The sequence below is a fragment of the Cynara cardunculus genome, assembly GCF_001531365.2.
Source record: "Cynara cardunculus var. scolymus isolate 2C chromosome LG 12, CcrdV1, whole genome shotgun sequence".
Lineage (NCBI taxonomy): Eukaryota > Viridiplantae > Streptophyta > Magnoliopsida > Asterales > Asteraceae > Cynara > Cynara cardunculus.
This window is the reverse complement of record NC_037539.1, coordinates 36,205,956-36,226,987: the sequence shown is the minus strand read 5'-3', so window position 1 is coordinate 36,226,987 and position 21,032 is coordinate 36,205,956. Positions and strand designations below refer to the sequence as shown.

At 36.0% G+C, this 21,032-nt stretch overlaps 1 protein-coding gene across 1 annotated transcript; it reads right to left on the bottom strand.

Moving 5' to 3' along the window:
* Window positions 1-3,351: 3,351 nt before the first annotated feature.
* Window positions 3,352-19,616, bottom strand: LOC112523378 (myb family transcription factor PHL7-like). Its single transcript, XM_025132960.1, has 8 exons — window positions 19,464-19,616; window positions 19,340-19,378; window positions 13,883-14,110; window positions 11,494-11,570; window positions 11,362-11,404; window positions 11,131-11,188; window positions 10,921-10,990; window positions 3,352-3,962 (listed from the first exon to the last, which is right to left on the bottom strand). The coding sequence occupies exons 3-8, from the start codon at window positions 14,010-14,012 to the stop codon at window positions 3,546-3,548; spliced, it is 795 nt and encodes a 264-aa protein (XP_024988728.1). The 5' UTR covers window positions 14,013-14,110; window positions 19,340-19,378; window positions 19,464-19,616; the 3' UTR covers window positions 3,352-3,545.
* Between the last annotated feature and the right edge of the window lie 1,416 nt (window positions 19,617-21,032).

Genomic DNA, 21,032 nt, shown 5'->3' with positions numbered 1-21,032 from the left:
ATAAAGGAGGGACAAATCCTATCTCGATACATGCTAATTCTATCATGTGATATGCAACATACCCAACTATCATTTTGTCACCTAGTTACGGAATGATTAGAATAAATGTCAAAATACATTACTCACACATAACAAACTCCATGTTCTCAAGTCAAAGAATTACATGTACATTGACCATATGAGAAACACTTATGACACTCACATGACATCCAATGAAGTGCTCTCATAACGAGTCATGTCCGATACACAAAGTCTCCATTTTGTACCCATATGCAGATTCGATACCTCTATATGAATCTCTACATATACTAGTCATTATCATATTACTTCAACCTTAAACCCGAAATAATATTTAACTAGGGACATTTAGAATACATTATTCTAAGGTTATTTATTATGAGTAATTAAAACACAGAATATAATATAGACATAATAAAATGGGCAATGTCTTTATATTTATTAATTTCATGAAACAAAACTCAAAGTTACAATCATCATATGATTAGTTTTTGACATTCACCAACACCAGCCTCCAAACTTTATTATGTAAAAGTTCATCTTGCACAGCAAGAACCCAAATCTGGATCTTGTAATGCCTCGGATGGCTTCTTTGGTTCTATAGAACTGAGAAATTTAACATAGAAACATTCATTACCTGTTGCAGATGTGGTTTTCACTCCACTATTGGTATCATTAACAACTTGATGTAGAGAATGATCTCTTGTCCATCTGTTTGAATTTGGTAGAGGTTGAGTACATTTTGATTGTTCTTAACATCATATTAATCTATGATAGCATGAATTTCTGATTCTTCCTCATATTGCTCCCCCTCAACAAAAGGTGTCTCTAAAATAGATAACTCTGGAATTATTGAACTAGAAATCTGAATAGTTGATTCAGAGTTTTGAGTTGATTGTCCAAAGTTCTGATCAACATTTACTTCAGCAGGTCCATGTTGAAAAATATTCCAATAAGATAGATGAAAACAAAATAAAGATTTAATCTTTATAAAACTTTAATTATATAACGAACAAAAGGTTAAACCTTTTAGTATTCAGACCCACCAACACCTCAACAAAGTGTCAATTCACACAGATTGAATCTATCCTTCGGGATAAATTCAATGAAAGAAAGGGGTAGAAGTAGAGTTGTTCACTTAGTGAATAAGAAATTAAATACAATGCGAGAAATATAAAACCAACCTGATTAATTTGTTGTCGATTTGGATGGTAATATGCACGGTAAAACCTGTCCTTTAAGGTTTTATACAACCACTCTATTCACGTTGTGAGTCTGCCAGTCGCAAAGCCCCAGGATTCGATGCAGTATACGATTCGTTTATGAACAGCGATCAAAAACGAATGTAGAGCACGGAGTATGTAGAAAACGGTAGAGAGAAAGAGCAGAAATCGAAGGAAAGTGAAAATCAGAATTTTCAGTGTGTTTTTTGAGTTGGCTTCAACCCAGTTTAAATACTGGTTGAAGCCTCGAAAGTCTCCACGAAAATCTCATAAAAACGTTGATCATGGGAGGATTTTTCTCATTGATCATCATCTAAAATCGTGGGTTTAGACTAAGTCAAGTTTAAAATCGAGTTTTTTTCAAATAAAAATTGATAATTATCCTTCTCCTCACGACTTTGTATCAAAAAAATACTCGGAGCTCGGGGAGAGGCTCCTGCTCCGATGCAGCGTGCGAAGTGCAAAGTGCGCCTCCTCGCGCCACTTATTTCCGGTTCATCTAAAGTGGGAACATTTAAATCTTTGGAAAAACTTGGATTTTGAAAATCTATATCAATATCCAGAAATTTATCAAATAAATTCTTAAATAGTAAATTGAGTTTTTAATTACTAGAATTAGGATTAGTAGATTAAGAAATCTTAATCTTGTTTTGCGTAAGTCCTGTACTGTTCTGCACAGAAGTCTTTGTTTCTTTTCCATCAAAAGTTACATTGATGGTCTCGAGAATAATAATTTGTCTTTTTGATATAAACTCTGTAGGATTTTGATAATGAAGAGTATCCAATAAAAACACCTTCATTTGCGTTCTTATCAAATTTCCCAAGATTATCTATGTTATTAAGTCCAAAGCATCTGCAACCAAAGACATGAAAAAATTTAATATTATGTTTTCTCATATTAATAATCTCATATGCAGTTTTATTAAGCCTTTTGTTGATTATGATCTTGTTTTGTAATTCTAAAACATGTTGTGGAAACTACTTCAGCCCATAAGAATGTAGGTAAGTCTGAATAGGCCAAATGTCCTTACAGCTCGTCCTGACTGATCAAGATGCTGCAATTGGAGTGGCGCTTCCGGTTGTTTTTGAGCATGCGAAACATAGGTTGTGTATGTGGCACATAAGATTTTGAAGTAAAATGATTGCATTGATGAATGAATTTAATATGAAAGATCACCTGTGGCTCTCAGAGGTTTTTAAGATTCGGTCTAAATAGATTCCTGGATACTTCAAGGATTACCATTGTGTGGTTTAATGAAGACAATATCTCGTTCTGAGAGTTCGAATTAATTCTTCAAAAGTTTTTCCCACCATGGTAATCATCTGTTGAAATGCATACTCCCTCATGACATTGCAATGGACAAAGAAAGGAATAGGCAAAGAACTGATGAACATTTGACCAACACCACTATTCCTGATTTCAAGACTCAAAAGGTTGATTGAGAGACATGCAGCCATGGTTTATACCAGGACTAACTTCGTATGTTGATTGACAAATGATATACAGTTTGAGTTTGAACAGATACCGAGTAGAGTTTAGTGATGAGGAGAATCTTGCTCTATCTTTTGGAAAGGTTCGTTCGATAAAGTCAGAAGTTGCACCTGTTGAGAATGGTGTTGTTAATGAAGATACGCTAATTTTGAAAATTTGTTGGGTGTGTCAAAGCCTAAGACCATTGAGATACGTGCTCCAGAAGGTGTTAGATTGGTGGCAGCAAGCGAGCTATAAAGAATGCACGACAGAAGAGGAAGTGTCGAAGATGTAAAGAACTCGCAAATACTTTTAAAACCTTCATTTTGATAACTTGTATATGAAATATCAAATATTTAGATATCTGATTTACATCTAAGAATACAACATATTTTGATAAATGTTTGGAATGTTATATTTGAAGTACCAAATGAACGTTTAAAGTTACAAAATACACAAAATAAATTTGGCCAATTTTGAAACAAACACCATTTTGAGTCTCAAATGGTATGTTAAAACAAACACCATTCTGAGTCTCAAATGGTATGTTAAAACAAGCACCATTTTGAGTCTCAAATGGTATGTTAAAACAAACATCGAGTCATGGATGAGCAGTGAATATGAGGATACACCAACACCAGTGACAAATACATTAATTAATATTATCATCTAATTTGTCTCATCTTCAGAATCCTAATTACCAATCCTTCATTCTTACCACACCCTTTGAAACTAATCAAATATACCATATTTATATATATATTTCTATAACCTGCACAGGTACATAACAAAGCAATACATTTGATGATTGATTGATCTGAGACTTTTACATATTAATCTTCATTGTCAACCGACATCCCAGATGAATGACCAAACTGCTGCTGCTGCTGGAATGGCGGCCTTATGCTCGATTCCAGTATTTGGTGAGTTAACCCCAACGCTTGTTTAGAGTAAGTTGCATCCATGCGTTGCTTCTTCACCGACCTCTCTCCTTTTGGGTTCTCAACCAAATGACAACTGGAGTCTGGTGTTAATGGTTCACGTCTAGAAGAGGATGATAACGTTTCATCGTTGTTGACTTCCTTGGCCGACTGATCCATCATGATAGGAGGAGCATCGGTTGCGTTTTTGGATTCTGGGAAATTATCAGGCACTTCCGATAGAACTCCACTCAGCTTCTGTTGTTCTTCAATTATCTTCTTCAGGTACTTCCCTTGGGCTTCTATACGTAACTGAAGCTGTCTTTGCACCTATCATTCCATTGGAAAGCAACTTGAGAAAACACGACAATAACTATCAACACCCAACTAGTTTATCATCAAAAAGGCCCAATTACACATCAAACAAGCATATGTTGAGAGAGCAGCACCACATTGGGTACCAAAATATTTCAAAGATAGATCCTGCTAACAATTAGGGGTAAAATACCATGGATGAGGCCTTATGTGAAGTCATAGTACCTTCTCTTGAAGATTAATGTGGTCACAAACTAATCTTGATACGAAACCCCTGTAGCAAGACAAGTTTAAAGAGAAATGCAAAGTGGCAAAATACTTTAGTTTCTTAAAGATATCTGGCAACAAATCCAGGTGGGAAATAATGAGTTGAAACTAGGATCACAAAAAGCCCTCTGACTTGGATTATACATGTGTCAATTGCAAAAGAGAAAGATGAGTTCCTTTCACCTGGGGAGGTCAATGACAAAGAGCCCTTGCACAAAAAGCAACTCCTCTACAGTTGCGACAGATAGCAAGAAGCATTAATGAAAGAAAAAGAAAAGGCAAAGTTCTTCCTATCCTCAATTGTTCCATCGATTCCCATAAAATGGCGGGTTCAACACAATATGCCATATTAGAAGTCCAGCTTGAAACCTCTCAACAAGCACAGTAGATGTCACTAACAGAATTGCTAAAAAGCATGGTCCTAAAAAGCCATAGCATGAGGCACATCTACGATGCCACGTAACCCCCATGGCAGATGCCATGGCGCACATTTTTTGAATATGTTATTTGACTTTTTTCTATATCTTTCCTTGTTTTTACTTTTTAAGTTGTTACGAGCATTTAATATAAAACTTCTTATAAGCTCTATATATACATACGCATACAAAATATCAATATATTCATTTTCTTTTGTTTATATGAAATTAAATTGTTCAATATCATTGGGTAATAGCTGAAACATATATGTACATTCTTTATTGTACATATTTCATACAGACTTAAATAGAAAAGGCAAAGGCAAAGCCAAAGTTTTTACCATACCAATTGTTCTATTGGTTCCCATAATATGGTCAGTTCAAAAAAAAATTATAACCATGCCCTTACACATGAAGTTGTTTCTCCAGTTACCATGCAGTCATCTGCTTGTTTTGTACTAGGAAAAGCATGTTACTGCTGAAATGTTGAATACCACTTAAGATATGTGGATAATGTACCAATATAGGATAATGAAGATACCAGAGTTCGCAACCACCTCCAAAGAACATAACCTTCAAGACCCACTCATATGTAAGTCACCATGATGGCTTTGCAGCTGCAAGTGAGCAGCAGCAGTTATGGTGCAGGTGACCAGCAGCAGTGTCTATGCAGGTGCAGGATGCAGTGCCTAAAACACGTTAGGGGAGCTAAGCAGCCAATGGACCATCTAGGTGGTGAAATTTTAATATATTCTTCTACATTTGCAATAAATCTAGTTACTTTTTTTGTGTGTTTATAACAGAATCATTAAATTACGTGGACATATGGAAGTTAAAATAATGATAGCAAAACAAATTAACATTTGTCATTGACTAATTTCTATGTTTTGGTTGTTGTTAAGCACACAGAGTCATCCCAGCAGTCAGTGAATTGGGGTTTGGCTCCAAGAGCTTGGGTCAGTAACTGCTGAATATTGATTAGGATTTAGGCCTTAGCATTAAACTGCTAACGATTTCGATCTAGCCACTGAGCCTGCTTAATCCTTTAAGCACAACTCAGTGGCCCCTTAATCATGCATGATTCCCGATACCCCACTTAGAATGCGAATTGAAGCAGATTAGGCATCAGATACACTTATGCAGCCGCTTTAGTGGCAGCTTAATCTGCTTTTAAGAGCATTGTTGCACAAGCAGCAATGGAACAATAACTCATAAGCAAGCAGCAATTGCAACAATGCATACACAACCCTGGGGAGTGCTGATTTCCAGTGAGGTCAGCTAGAATGGGACAACCTGGTCCAGGCATAGTGAACCGACGATGGTGTTGGTGAGAGAAGACCAAGGTGAACTTTATGTAGGCATTAATCCTAGGACTACTGAAGAGAACTTCAGAGGGCCAAACAGGTGACTCAAGGGTCTAATTGKGTTGGGCATGCTTTTCGATTGTTGTCTTCTTAGGACTATTCTGGATGTACAATGCAATTTCAGTAGTCATTTTATGTTGTTGCTAGCAAATACCACTAAGCTATCATATCTCATTTAAGTTGGGCCAGCCTCTTTTCTAAAYCGCTTGGGTACGGGTAAAAATGGTTTAAATATTGGTTTGCAAGGTGGGAATGGAGGAAGACAAAGTCAGAATTTGGGTGGGTCAAGAAACCAATGGAATTCGACCGAATAATAACAGCGGGGATTAAGTCAGGTACTTGGCTTATCCAGAATACAGAGGGCAACCATACTGGTCGAGACCCCAAGGGGGACGCAACAATTACAGGGGAGATTTGTGGGTCCAGAAATTGAAGATGTTGAACTCTGAAGGAGACGATGTAGAAGGATAGGTGTATCGAGTAAAATGCTACTTCAAAGTGAACGGGGTTAACGAGAGAGAAAAAGTGTTAGCGGCTTGTTTGTACAGAGGAAGAAACGATTGTCATTACGTTCATAAGCCGAAATTCAAGGGGCAATGTTGGAGTGTTTTCGGTTTTCTTGGAAGAGGGATCCCAATGAACAACTATTTGCCGTCACTCAAGTAGGCACAATACCATAATACAACAGCAGGTCGAGATGCTATCGAGGAAACTGGGAGTGATTTTGGAGGAGGTAATAGTGGGGAATTTATGAACGGACTTTGTTGTGAATTACCACGATCAGAGGGTTGCACAGTTATCTTTGTTGTCATAGATCGTTTGAGCAAATATACCCATTTCAATCCTTTATGGCATCCGTACCAGGCATTGACAGTTAAAACAGTTTTCATTTGATAGGTTGTACTACATGGGAATTGGGATACCGGAAACTGAGCGGTTAACACGGTCGATTTTGGAAATCACAATCAAGAGCATGATTTTGAATCGCGGATATTGCATCGGTAAAGCGGCGGTATAGCGGTAAAAAATCAGGTTTATAAAATAAATACTTACTGTCCTAATAAAAAATGCTTGTTACTTAATTCAAAACAACAACATAATCAAAGAAAGGTAAACTAAACAACAAAATCCCCTTTCTAGTGGACACTGTCATAGAATAAACACTGGAACCGCCGTATCAATTGACCAAAGCCGTAGGCTCATAATGAAGCCAAGTTGGAACTTGAAGCCATTAAATGGGTTGAAGGTAGTAAGTGTAGGCGTGGAATTGGAAGCCAGAAGAAACCAACTGTTGACCTGATCCTTGACCTCCATTAAAACAAACTAAAAAAGCCAAATAAGAAGCCAAAAATAGCCCAAACATCAAAATAGCCCAAAAGTAGCCGTAAGAGTGTATTTCACTGTTGCTCCCTGTGGTTTGCTCCAAATTCGGAAATGGTCCCCAAAACAAACTATCTACACTGAAGGTCCCTACACTTTTCAATTTCATAACACCCACGGCCCCTCAACTTAGCACCATTAGTTTGGCCATTGTTAACCCCATCTTGCGCCCCTGAGGGGCTTTCTTTTTACCTCTTTCCTTTGGTTAACAAAAAATAATAACTAAATCCTAACCCACCCCCACCGCCCAACCACGTCCCTGCTATGCTAACCCTTCCCACCCTGAACCCAGATTCCAAATTATTCAACCTCAATCAATTCCCAGATTTATCCCATCAAGAACACTTACCCTACCATATTATATCCTCCTCCCCCTCTCTCTCTATGAACACCAAAGCAGACCAGAAAACCCATCCATTTCCTTCTCGTTTTTCTGTTCTCTCTCCCTCCTGACACCGTGTACAAATCGGCACCGCAAATGAATGGATGGGCTCAATTCGGCGCCTGCAAATTGATGATGAAAACTCACCCCTTCCCTCGTGTTCAATGGTGGTCGGTGGTCCTGGTGTGGTACAAAGATGAAACGGAGGGTAAGATGGTGTTTTTCCAACGAACTCTGCCACGTCTCATGGTTTGCAGACACGACCTCGATGAACTCTGCCCCTACCGTCGGTTTTCAAGTCTGGTTTTTGAAATCGACGACTGGTTTTCGAGTTTGGCTTTCGATGGCAGATCTAGTTCTGGTATTGTTCAGCATCAGCACCCTCGCTGAGAGATCTCGGACTTTGATTTGGGCGAAAAACTCCAGATTCACTTCAGTGACTCAGATCAAGACACGAGGTTCTGATTCAAGATTCAACTGGAGGAGGTCATCAAGATTCAAGCGCAGGTTTTCAACTTCTTTAGTCAAAGAAGTGACAAATCTGTTGTAGTCTGCATACACATCAAATTAGGGTTTTGTTTTCTGATTTAGGGTTGTGATGGATTTGTGTAACATTTGATTTTATCGAGTTTTCTGATTTCAGATGTATGCATGTATCAATTTTTCCGATTTCATATGTATATCTTCTGTTTTTTTCAATCATTTACTGGGTTGGAATCTGGGTTTCAATCAATTAATGGGTTTGATTCTAGGTTTTGCATCAATCATTTTCCAGATTTAGGTTTGATGTTCATAGATTTGTGTCTAAATCTATTTGAATATGGGTTCAGAAGGTGGGAATGAAAATGATGGGAAAAAGATCGATATGCCCCTCACATGAAGGGCAGATGAACAGACTTAATGGCAACTACTTTAATGGTGTTAACTTGAGGGACCAGCAGTGTTACGAAAAGAATAAGTTAGGGACCACCAGTGTAGATAATCCATTTGAGGGACCATATCCAAATTTGGAACAAACCACAGGGAACACCGGCGTAATTCACTCTAGCCGTAATCTCAAACCGCTATTTTTGACCAACTAGCGGTAATTTACCACTGAATAGCACCACAATATGTGTTTCCGCAATTACAACCCCGCTATTTGATGACTGCTATTTCTACCAAAGCCGCTAACCATGATTGCACCACTATAACGATGTGATTAACTCCATAGACCGGAAGCAATAGTGTGGGATCATGATAAAGTGTTCTTAAGCCACTTTTTGGCTAGAACTATCCTGAATGCAGGAACAATCTTGAAGAGAAGCGCTATGAGTATCACCCGTAATAGATGGGCAATCGAGGCAATAATCTGAATATTGAGACTTACCTGAGATGCTTTGTGTTGGAGACATCCAAGCAATGGGCACAGTGGTAGGGTTGGACTGAATATTGGTACAACACTTCCAACCGAAAAGACTACCCCTTTTAAGATTCTTTTTGGGCACGACTTCCTCGCTTGGTATATTGTGGTCAAACTACAAAGCCAGCGTCTCAAATGGAACAATATTTGGAAGAAAAAGACCAGATGTTGGATGAACATAGAAGGTATTAATCCAAAGGTCAACAAGTAATGAAGTGGCAAGCCAAGGGACATAGTCGAGATGTGCAGTTTTCAATGGTGGAATAAGTGTAATTAAAATTGTGTCTATACCGATAGAAAATCTTTGGCAATCAGCACAACAAAAAGTTGTCCCCTAGATAGTTCAGTCCATTTGAGATCACTGAAGGAATAGCGTACGTTGCTTACCGAGAAAAGTTACCACCCACTTCATTGCTTCACCAGGTGTTTCATGTGTCAAAAGGCTAGTGGCAACCACACTCCATCTCCCATGCTTCCACCAACTTTAACGGATGAGATTGAAGTATTGATGCAACCGGCCACAGTGGACACTTCCAGGAAGATCTCAACAAGAGAACAAGAGGTTCTAATCAAATGAAAGAAATTTCCTGGTTACAAAACTACAAGGGAAGAACTTATTGTCATCCAACACCAATTTCAGAAAGTTCCACCTTGAGGACAAGGAGTCTTTTGGGGAGGGAGTAACGATAATGGCTGGGAAAACATATTTTAAGTGTAGATCACAAAGATCAAAGAAATTGATATTTTGAATAATTCCTTACTTGTGGGAGGTGTGAATTAAGCTTTTACTATCATTAGGTTATTATAAACAAAAGGATAAGGGTCATTAGGAGGCAGGAGATTAATGACAATTTAGTAGTTTTATAAAGTAGTTTGGAGAGACAAATGCCTCTCGAGAGTAGGCCAATCATTTGTTCTGGTGCTCAATCAATCTATACCATTTTGATCGTATAAGAACAAACCATATTATTTGAAGCGGAAGTAAATATATAAAAAAAATTGATGTATCTTCCAAACATTATAAGATTCTATGAGTATTAGGTATATACTACCATGGAAAAAGATCAAGTTCCTAAGGTGGCTAAGTTCCAACTAGACAAAGCAGAAGTTGCTTATGACAGCATGGCTCGGTGGTTGGTAAGATTTCCCAATGACACTACATCTCTTGCGATACATCTTTGCTGAGAAGAAAAAGGGAACAGTTTTCATGCCAGAATTTGACGGAGCCATTTTCAAAATTAATAGTATCTGCGTTTCTTGTCTCAAGTTCTTCATTGAAGCATCCCCTCAAACTTTTTGGTCTAGCATTCTCTCATTCACACACCTTTCACAAGTCGAGGGTCTTCACGGCTGCTGCTTTACGCTTGGGTAGCGGTCAAGTATGCATACATCTTACCCCCAACCCTCCTCTGGGTGGGATATACCACGCTCATTTGGGATATAGTTTGGTTTATTTTGTTGGGGAACTACGATTCTATATGGTTGGGCTATGGCACTTGTGGTTGCAACATGAAGATAGAGACCACAAATCAACCCAAATGATAAGACAAGTGAAGCTTCTTCTCTTATACAAAGATGGTAATGTTCTGCAAGGGAAGTAGTATTTTTAATGACAATATAATGGAATTCCAAAGTTCTAATGCACGATCAGCTTCTTTTTTCTTTTTGCTTCATATTAAATAACATTTGTTGGTAGAGACAAGCAAAGGAACCATAAATAACATGGGATATAATGAATGACAAAGATTAGAAGAAATAACACCTCCAATTGCTCATGCAGTCGCTTTTGCACCTCCATCTGCAGCTTTAAAGCTTCTGTAATCTGCATTCCACTGCAGAAAAGAAAAATAATATATACAATCTAGGCCCATTAAGTAATCAAAACCATAAATATGAACTTTCTAACCTACAAATGCTCATAGCACTTCAACATCCTAGAATTAAAAACCAAGGGATGACAAAATAGTCTTACGATGAACCATCCAAACTGGAAAGCATGTCACCCGATTCTTTCTGGTCGAACGCTTTTCCTTGCATTAGCAATTTGAGCAAAATAATCAGCACACTTCTTATTAATTTTCTTTTGAATTGCATGCATGCATGCAGAGTATCTACTATGATACTAATCGTCTTTAGAATATTATGTTTTAATTATCTTATGAAGATCGAAATCGGCTATTTTCAGTACCATTAAAGCATATACCTTCAGAAGAGGAATCTGGGAGGTACTTTGCCAGCCGATATTTCTGCATAAATAATAGTCATGGATAAGTCAACAAGGTAATAGCCTGTCCAAAGAACACTCTGCAATGGTACAAAATAATATGTCATCTACCTGCAAATGGCTCTTCACATGATAAATTGTTAGACCTTGAACACCCATGACTCTGAGCACGCCTTTTGGAGTAGCCCCTGTAATAATGCAGCTCTCACAAGTCAATCATGGAATTACCAAATTCTAGTGGAAAGAACGACTCTATTCTACTGCAAACCAATTCCTTAAAGAGTGAGGTTTCTTTCCTGGTGTTTCTGCTTGTAAAGAAGATGATTTTTGCTTACTTTCAAATACCAACATTAGAAGAAAGTGGTAGGGAGGGTGATGATAACAAGGATATGTTGGTGTTTGTTTCTTATTACAATTGCAGCATTAAGGAGCCTTCTTCGCATATAACAAGCATTGCTGTAATGTAAACAAAGCTAGCTCGAGTCGAATTTTGCAGACTTGCATACTCACGTCAAGCTCGAGCATGATGACCAGCTAGAGTCCACACTCGAGCTTGATTCCATGTGACCCATGCTTCGCAAGTAAATACGTTTGATTAGACTCGAGCTCAAGTAAGCTCGAATTAAGCTCATTTGTAGCTTTATTTCAAATATAAATACGTAAGTATTGAGAGACATACAAAGATTCAGTCCCTACATGCAAGAATTGCAGTGCTTGACTCAAAACAGATGTTAAAATAAGTTGTTTACTATTAACATCGATGCTAAAAATATCTTTGCACGTTCAACATAAGAGATCTTGTGGACCAAATTACCAAAATGAAAAATAACTACCTTTCTAATGCTTAACTTGGACGGATTTTTAAAAACATAAACATTGTATGTCTTGCAAGACTTCTCAAAAAGAAAATGTTGCGAATATGTGTGTGTGTATTATTTATGCATATATGTGTGTATGTGTGTACTTGTGCTGTGGGAAGAGCCACAGAGGGTTGTTCCAATTTACAGAAGAAAATAAATAAAACTAAAGCAGGGTTATATATCATCGAAGTTCTTACAAAAGAGATGACAGGCTTGGAAAGTCAAATATTAAATCAAAACTATCTTGGATTTTGCTCGTTAAAAGGCAACATCCTTTCCGTTTTATAAATTGGAAATTATTTTTTGCTCCAAAATTGAACCAACATCTAAAGTGGCCTTGCTCTCTTCTCCAATGATTCACCCTGATCTTTAGTTTTCCTGTTAAACAACTAGAAACTTGATTTTTCGCTTTCTCAAAATCAATTTTTCTCTTCCTGTTTTTGGCGGCCGGAATTTGAACTCATTTAGGCTTGCTGCTGGCCAGAGTTCAAGCTCATTCTGGCTTGCTACTGGCTCAGATTTAAGCTTGATCTGAACTTGAACAATGTTCCATTTTACAAGTTCGACATCTTGCAGCATAAAAAATTAAACCCATTATCAAACTTTTACATTGTTTCAGAACCCTAGGTTATTAGGTTTCTGCTGACGTTATTTGACCTCCACTCCTACATAATAGGGTTCCATGGATCGCTCATCACAACATAATTTTCCTTGTGCTTATTGAGTCTTCTATCATCAACTCAGAAAAGGACCTTTGTTCTTGTTTCCAACATGTAGATAAAGCTTCCTAGGAATGTCATGCTGGATTGGCTGTAGGGCTTGCTTCTATTGGACCTGGAGTTGATCAAGGTACTGCTGCGGATCAAGCTGTAGAAAGTATCTCGAGACACCCCGAGGCGGAGGGAAAAATAAAACCTTTTCACAGTTTTACAGCCCTTCTATGTTAATCTTGTGCTAAACCTTAGTATTGCTTCTGTCCACATAATAGGATTAGTCCTTCAAACAGATCCAGTTACTGTATAGAGTTCAGACAGTTTCCCGTTACTTAATTAGTTGGTACCTTGATGCACCTTTACAAGGGTATCATGAATTTCCAGTTTATTACATTAACTTACCTATATCGTACAGATACTTGGCTTAATCTTCAAATGGTTTGCTTTTTTAAAATTTGAAAGCAGACGTTAGATAGAACTGTAAAGTTAACTGTGAACAATTTGGCAAACAGCAACATATAATAACTTCTATTTCTCCCAAATGGAATTGTTCTTGGATGTCCGTGATGAGAAATCCCAAAGACCAACAACAAGAAAGAATTCCACATAGGCACATACGGTATATTCATAGCATTTACCTATCCTATTAGCAATCCTTAATGTGATGCATAAATATGTCAAGTTGAAAAGTTATCATGTGCATAAGAACATGAATACTATAATGCTTCCACTTGTACAGGAACATATGTTGGTGTACATAAAGTGTTCTTGTTACAGGAATAGCTCAGCGGTTATGAAGACTGCAACAATATGTTAGACAAAGAAAGGTAGAAAGTTTTCAATTTATCATGCTTATTCATGAAAGAAAATTAAAGAAACAAATGCAATGAGTAAACCTAAAGTTAAATGAACATCAAGGTTACTCACGATCTGGGCCACCCAGTTGTGCCACAGCATCAACAAATCGTTCATGAAGCTCATGCGTCCAACGGAGTCGTTGTTTAGAAGCTAGACTAGGGGTGTTGTTGATACCGTTAGCTCCATTGACCACATCCATAATACTGACACCACTAAATGGCTGATCAATGCATAATATGTTATTGCAAACTAGATTTGAACTATACGCAGCCTTCACTTGATATACAGGTCATTCACCTAAATGAAAATGAATGTACAAAGAATTAACATAAAAATTCCCATAAAGTTAAAAACTCAATCAGCATGTATTCCTGACAAGGAGGAAATTGAAGTGCAAAGATAAAGAATTGAACCTAATAAATTTAAAGACAAGTACATTGCTGAGAGAAATAATCCCTCCACCTTCTTGTCACAAATTTAAAGAGATCAGATTACTCAAACCAAATTGGTCAATTTATTACAGAACATATATCATATGCCACAACATTCGCTTGGCCCAGACAACTATTCACAACTGTAACAGAGAATATTAACACTTCAACAAATATGAAGATAACATATATCACTGTTTGAAGGCTCCCAAACATCTAAGCATGTATTAAAGGCAATTAATTCTTGCTTACCGCAGCGAGCTCTGGGACTCGTGACATTACCAATAATCAAAATTAAATTAAATAAGATGTTTTATTAGTAGAAAGAGATAAGCTAAATGAACCAATGTTTGGGGAAAATAGACATGACAAAGCAAGTTAGCTTGCCAATTAGATAGAAACTGGTTATTTACACTTTGAGTACTTGGGCACAAATATTATAAAAAGAATTTCCAACTATTTTGGAATTAATGCAAGCCGACAAAGTGAAACATAAATTGTAAATCAAATTATCAAGCCGTATAACTTACAAAATAAACTAATGTTGAAGAAAGTCATTGTTTATAATTCCAATATCAAACAGATAATCAATAAACTAACATCAATTATATTGCAAATTTGGACTAATTCGACCATGTTGCCAATTGTACTTTATTTTTGTTTAATTGAAAAACCCAATAAATAGGATCATTAGAATATATAACAACTAGTGTGATTGTGTTGTTCCTTTTTCTGACAAATGAATATGATAATTTATTTGAAATATCAAAATGATTAAAGATACCTTATACGCCCCGTCTTGTTTACAAAAACTAACTCATGATTGATTTTTTCTATGTCATCGTGATATATAAAATACTTTTGTGTAATGTATTACAACAAAAGTTAGTAATAGTAATAGCTTCACTAAAAGAAATAAAAGTAGAATGAAAATTAAAAACTTGATATAATTTTCGGTACTCATGCCACAAATTAATATGTTTCTAAAAAAAACTATGTATTTTTTTAATCAATGATGTGTGTTGGACTTTTTTGTTTTAATACTAAGTTTTAGATGTCAAAGCAATATGACATTAAATAGACAGCTCTAAATATCTTAAGGAAATAATTCCAATTATTCTCAAGAGATCGCATTTTTTCTACTGTAGTGTATATTGCAAGGTCAAATCGCATGCATATATTAGCAACTTACATTTCCTCAATTCCACTTTAGGCAATTGACTTTTAATTTCTTCAATTTTAAGCAATATAATGGAATTAAGCTTCGATTCCCCGTAAAAAAAATAGAAGTAGGTTGCTATTTTCAGTAATTGGTTGAGTAAGATAGAAGAAATCAAAAGTAGGTGGCTATTTTATGCAATTTACCCTTATTGCAAGTTGAAATTTTATGCAATTTGCCCTGAAAGTGCCTAAAGTGGGAATGGAGGAAAAGTAAGTTGCTAATTTATGCAATTTGCCCTTATTGCATATCGTATATGATTGGCATTTAAAGCAAAGAAATCAACTGTGATAAAGGATGGAATTAATGCATATTTAGAGCACATTTGTTAAGGTTAGCACCAAAAGTTGAGAGAGAATCAACGGTGATGGATGTCTTTAACATGGATCTAGTAAATTAATCCCCCCACCCAACACACATGCAAATATATGTATATACTGGCTTTTTTATTGTGAGGATAGTTATCAGCAGTATCATTTTTTCAACTGATATATAAAGATGTAATTCCACTTTGAAAGTAGACTGAGTCACATCATGTTCTTTGAAACAACTCATTCTTCGCATCTCCTTTCTCCTCTTTGGGATGGAGACAAGGGCATTAACCAGAATTCTAAGAAAATTAATATGTTAAAAATAGTAATCACATATATCTATATATATATATATATATATATTTGATTTATTTATACAATCAGATACAAAGTAGACTTAGGACCGTTATTATAAAGGCTAGTATCAGCATGATGATTATTATTAAGTTAATCAACAGTGTTATCATTAACGTTGTTGTTACCATAATTATTAGCTTTTAAATTGTTCAATATTAGAAAATAATGCAATACAGACAGAGTTTACGAACGGTGCATGACAGGGAGATTGCTTATTGTTGCCATGGAACGTCCCTTCCTCTATTCTTCTTGTTATTTGATCTACATCATAATGGCATCATGGCTACTCCCAACGGCTTTTCTGTTCACTGTAAACCCTTGCTCACTCAAAACATCATTCTCATACAATTTTGTTGATGTATTATCAATGAATTTGTTGAAAAGAAGTTTCTACTGTTGTGATAACCTGTATTCATAACTCTCTCTGTGTGCATACATTTGTTATTAGGTGATCAATTTAGTATAGTGGATATATACATACAAATATATATATATAAGTTATGTTCAGAGAAAGTTAAAAATGCAAAGTCCAGTCGCAGTCTCCCAGATGATAAGCATAAGTGTTGATGCAAATTATAAAAGGATTAGAGATGTCACCAGAGCTTAAGTTGAAGAACAATTGGAGATAATAGAGAATATACAGCATCCTAATGGTGAGATCAAATTAATTAGATTATGACTTGTTAGGTAAGAATCGAGCATCATGACTTGACCTTACAAAAGTGATGTAACAGGTTTAATGGCATAGGCAGCATATAGAAGTGACCCAACACATCTTGAACAGGATGTCTCATATGATGCAAGAATAGTTCCTGTATTGTATATATGACTTTAGGCTAAGCAAAGAGCACCACAGGCTTGTGGAATTTAGCAAGAGTAATTAGCAATGATTCGAGATATTCAGAGTCCTGTCAAGCCTAGTCTAAATTGTTGAGGAGATAGAATTTATGCATCAACAAGATCATGTATGATACATATAATGATAAAAGGAAGTTAGAAGACGGTGCATTGTCACAAGAATGAAGATTGCGTATGAGACGTATCTTTCATGGAACAATAAATGATAACCATATCTCTTGTGGCTGACACCACCAAACTCAAAATTTACTCGTGAAAAGGAAAATGCTAGATTTAATATGACAAGTGACAAGCAAAAAGATAAGTGCACAGAATATACCATTGAAAATCTGAAAACTCACAAAAACCAAGCATTTTTCTGTCAAAAATAAAAATGGCGGACTAGCTGATATTTATATCAGTTAACAAAACATTGTGTTTTTCAATCGTTTACGAGTTAGTGAAGCCAGCCCGATAACTTACATCATGAAAAGTCAAGATTAGAGTGATACATCAAATTTCTAGTTTCTTCTTGCTCTATAAAGCTCAAGGATAGGGTTCTAGTGAGGTGAATTGACATTCATATGAATTCTAAGAAATTATTATTTGAACAATATTTATTATTCTGACCATCCCAAAAATAAATGCATCATCTAACCAGAAGTTTAGTTTAATAACTGTGTTTTAACTATTACCACGACCGTATATAATAACAAAATACAGGGACTGAAACCAATGCGATGAAGCTGTTGAAATAATGAACGAGTAACTAGATGTATTTGGCTTTAAAAAGAGAAATGTTGCACAAAAACTCCTTGAAACGGTTAAGACACACACCCTGAAAATTCTCCCATGACACTTGTCCCTCCAACCAATAGGGTTGATGGGAATGAAATGACCAATTGGATACCAATGAGTTGATAATAAATGTTGCAATTAATTTGGGATAACCTAAAAATAGAGCAGCTATATTTATTTCAGGATAGAGGGAAAACATTTGTGGTTGATTTTACTCATTCATCAAGATGACAGAGAATAACTGTGACAATTGCTAGCTTCGTTGTTGGGATAACTAGTAGCATCATCAATGTCATTAACTTCATTTGTAGTAGCATACACAGGGATACAATTCCATACTGGAAACATATCCAATGATTTTGAGTTTGTGTGAAATTCTTTGGCTTGCCTTTTTCTTCCAAACCCTTCCCTCTCGATGTTGCTCTTTGTATTACATCACTAAACCTCCATGTGAATGGACCCACACCTCATCATAAATTTTAGATAACATTTCATGACTACCACATACATATTAAGCAACAATGAGAGGGATAATTTTATTTTCAACCTAACTCTTAGTTCTTATACAAAGCAAACAACCATGAAACAAGGCCCTATAAGGTCTATGCTGATCTTAATTATAATCGGTACTAAGTTTATCCATAGACATGAAGCTAGGTACAACAAGTGGAACAGAAAAAAACCTGCTTACAAAAAGAATAAAAAAGAAAAGCTACAAAAAAGCTCGGAAATACAAAGCATCAATCATCAATAAAAGAACTAATAAACGTAGAAGGCTAGAAAAGCTTCAATAACAACAAAAATGCAGCGAAAACCATCACCAAAGCTGAGTTGAAACGGAAAGGGAGAAACTGAACAGTGTCCGCATCTTAGTTTTCCTAGTAGGAAGATTATGACAAAAATATGTACAGAACAAGCAGTTTCTAGAAATCAAAAGGCCGTGTAAGCACACAATGGCACTGTCTGTCTAATGTAGTTACATGCTTTCTGCTAAAACAAAAAAGGCAAGAGTTCATTGACTCCAATGCAATCAGCAAGCATCTTTTAGGCCAAACAAAAAATGGCTCCCTACCACTACATAAAAGGAGGAAAAAGGTGCGTATGGAACATTGTTTTTGCTAAAACAAAAATGGCAAGAGTTGGTTGATTCCAGTTCGACCAGCAAGCATCTTTTAAGCTAAACAAAAATAATGGCTCCCATAAAGAGGAGGAGAATAAAAAGGAACGTATGGCACACAAGCTCTCGAGAAAAGTTGAAGCGGCTTATGGTGATGTAGAAGCTATTCACGTCACTCAATCAGATACGATAGTTAGATTATCAGTGTATTAAAGCTACCTGGGACGTTGTAAGAAAGATAGCCCTGACACAATAAATACATGAAATATTCCAACATTAACAGATAAAGTTTTAATCCCTAAAAACGGGGGCAAGTAGTTTATGTGATGCATCTAAAACCCGATACCAGAAAATTGAATTCGAGTACAAGTAGAGAAACAGAATCAGATACAAGAGATGAATATCTAGACACAAACTTAGGGTTGAAGATGAGCAAATATATATATACATGTATACCTCCATATAGTTGCCTATCAATTCGATTACTTCGATGGACTGCAAATGAAATGGAGAACTTGTGTAAAAAATTATGCAATTTTCAAAATGATGAATCGTAAAATAAGAAGAACATAACACCAACCCAGCCCAGATGTGGAAGAAGAATCCGAAAAGAAGCGTGCAGAGAAGAAGCAACAGGCTTTCAATGTCCTTTAGATATGGAGAAGATGAAGCTATGAAGAACAGTAATGAATCAAAGCAGCAGTTGCCTGCTATGCTATCTGCTCCTGGTCTGAAAGAAAAAAAGTCCAAAGGCAAATGGCAATCAAAGGTAACTCATCTAATTCTATGCTTTGCTTTTCACGTCTTTGTCTTTTCCATCGTTTCATCTCCCGGCTAACTTCGGACTGCTTTTTTTTTCTTTTTTCTTTTTTTTTTAACATTCAGAATGGTTTGATGCAGAATAATTAAATGGTTAAAATATTAAGATATTTTTATGATATATTATAAAATAAAATATAATTATTTAAAATAAAATTAAGATGTAAAATTATTCAAAGAGTTTTAAAATCATTAAAAGCAGACTTTTTTTGTCAAACACGATTCACCTTTTAGCGATTCAGATTTTGTCTTTTAATGAAACTATTAAGAGGTAAACAAATAAACCTTTAATGGTTCTAAGACCTTATCTTGGTCCTCTCTTAATCGTTTGGTGCCTTAATTTTATTTTAAACAATTATATTTCACTTTGTATTATATCATAATAGACTCTTAATCATTTTTACCACTTAATCATTTTACACCAAATCATTTAGCAACCGCCAAATAGGGTCTTTCCTGTAAAAATATTATACAAAACACTTTCTATTTTCTTTTTAAGTTCATTGTTATACGCTTTAAAGATAAAATAAATTATTGAAGGTTTTTACGATTTGTTTATATTGTTTAATCCCTCAAACCACAATGGCGGTTTAGAAATTTTCTAAACCAAACATTTTGTCAGCAATTGACCAAAGTAGTAAAACCGAACCATAAAAAAAAACGGTTTGGACCTCTTATTGGTTTTAAACTAAAAAACATAACATATATATCCAGAATGAAACTTCTACCAATATAACGTTATTATAATGTAGTATATATAATTATAAAAGAAACGTCCATCTCTAAGAATTAACATATATATATATATATATATATATATAGGGTTGGGTTCACGTGAGACCAGTCTGTTTTCGTGAGACCCGTGAGACCACGTTTTTACACGTAAACTTCACAGCAAAAACACTGTGAAGGTTTAAAAAAAGTCGAACCTTCACAGCAAAAACAATGTGAAGGTTTAAAAAAAGTCGAACCTTCACAGCAAAAACACTGTGAAGGTTTTAAAAAGTCACCTTCACAGCATTTTTGCTGTGAAGTTTACGTGTAAAATGCTGGTCTCACGGGTCTCACGAAAACAAGCTGGTTATATATATAGACTTGGGATCATGTGAGACCAGCTTGTTTTCGTGAGACCCGTAAGACCAGCATTTTACACGTAAACTTCACAGCAAAAATGCTGTGAAGGTGACTTTTTAAAACCTTCACAGTGTTTTTGCTGTGAAGGTTCGACTTTTTTTAAACCTTCACAGTGTTTTTGCTGTGAAGTTTACGTGTAAAATGCTGGTCTCACGGGTCTCACGAAAACAGGCTGGTCTCACGTGAACCCAACCCT

What these genes read in the sequence shown, in the direction of transcription:
- LOC112523378 (XM_025132960.1), bottom strand. Translation starts at nt 14,012, where the DNA reads ATGGATGTGGTCAATGGAGCTAACGGTATCAACAACACCCCTAGTCTA. An exon ending in ATGTGAAGAGCCATTTGCAG is followed by an intron (nt 11,405 to 11,493) that starts GTAGATGACATA and finishes TTATTTATGCAG; the next exon opens with AAATATCGGCTGGCAAAGTA. An exon ending in CCCAGATTCCTCTTCTGAAG is followed by an intron (nt 11,189 to 11,361) that starts GTATATGCTTTA and finishes TGCTAATGCAAG; the next exon opens with GAAAAGCGTTCGACCAGAAA.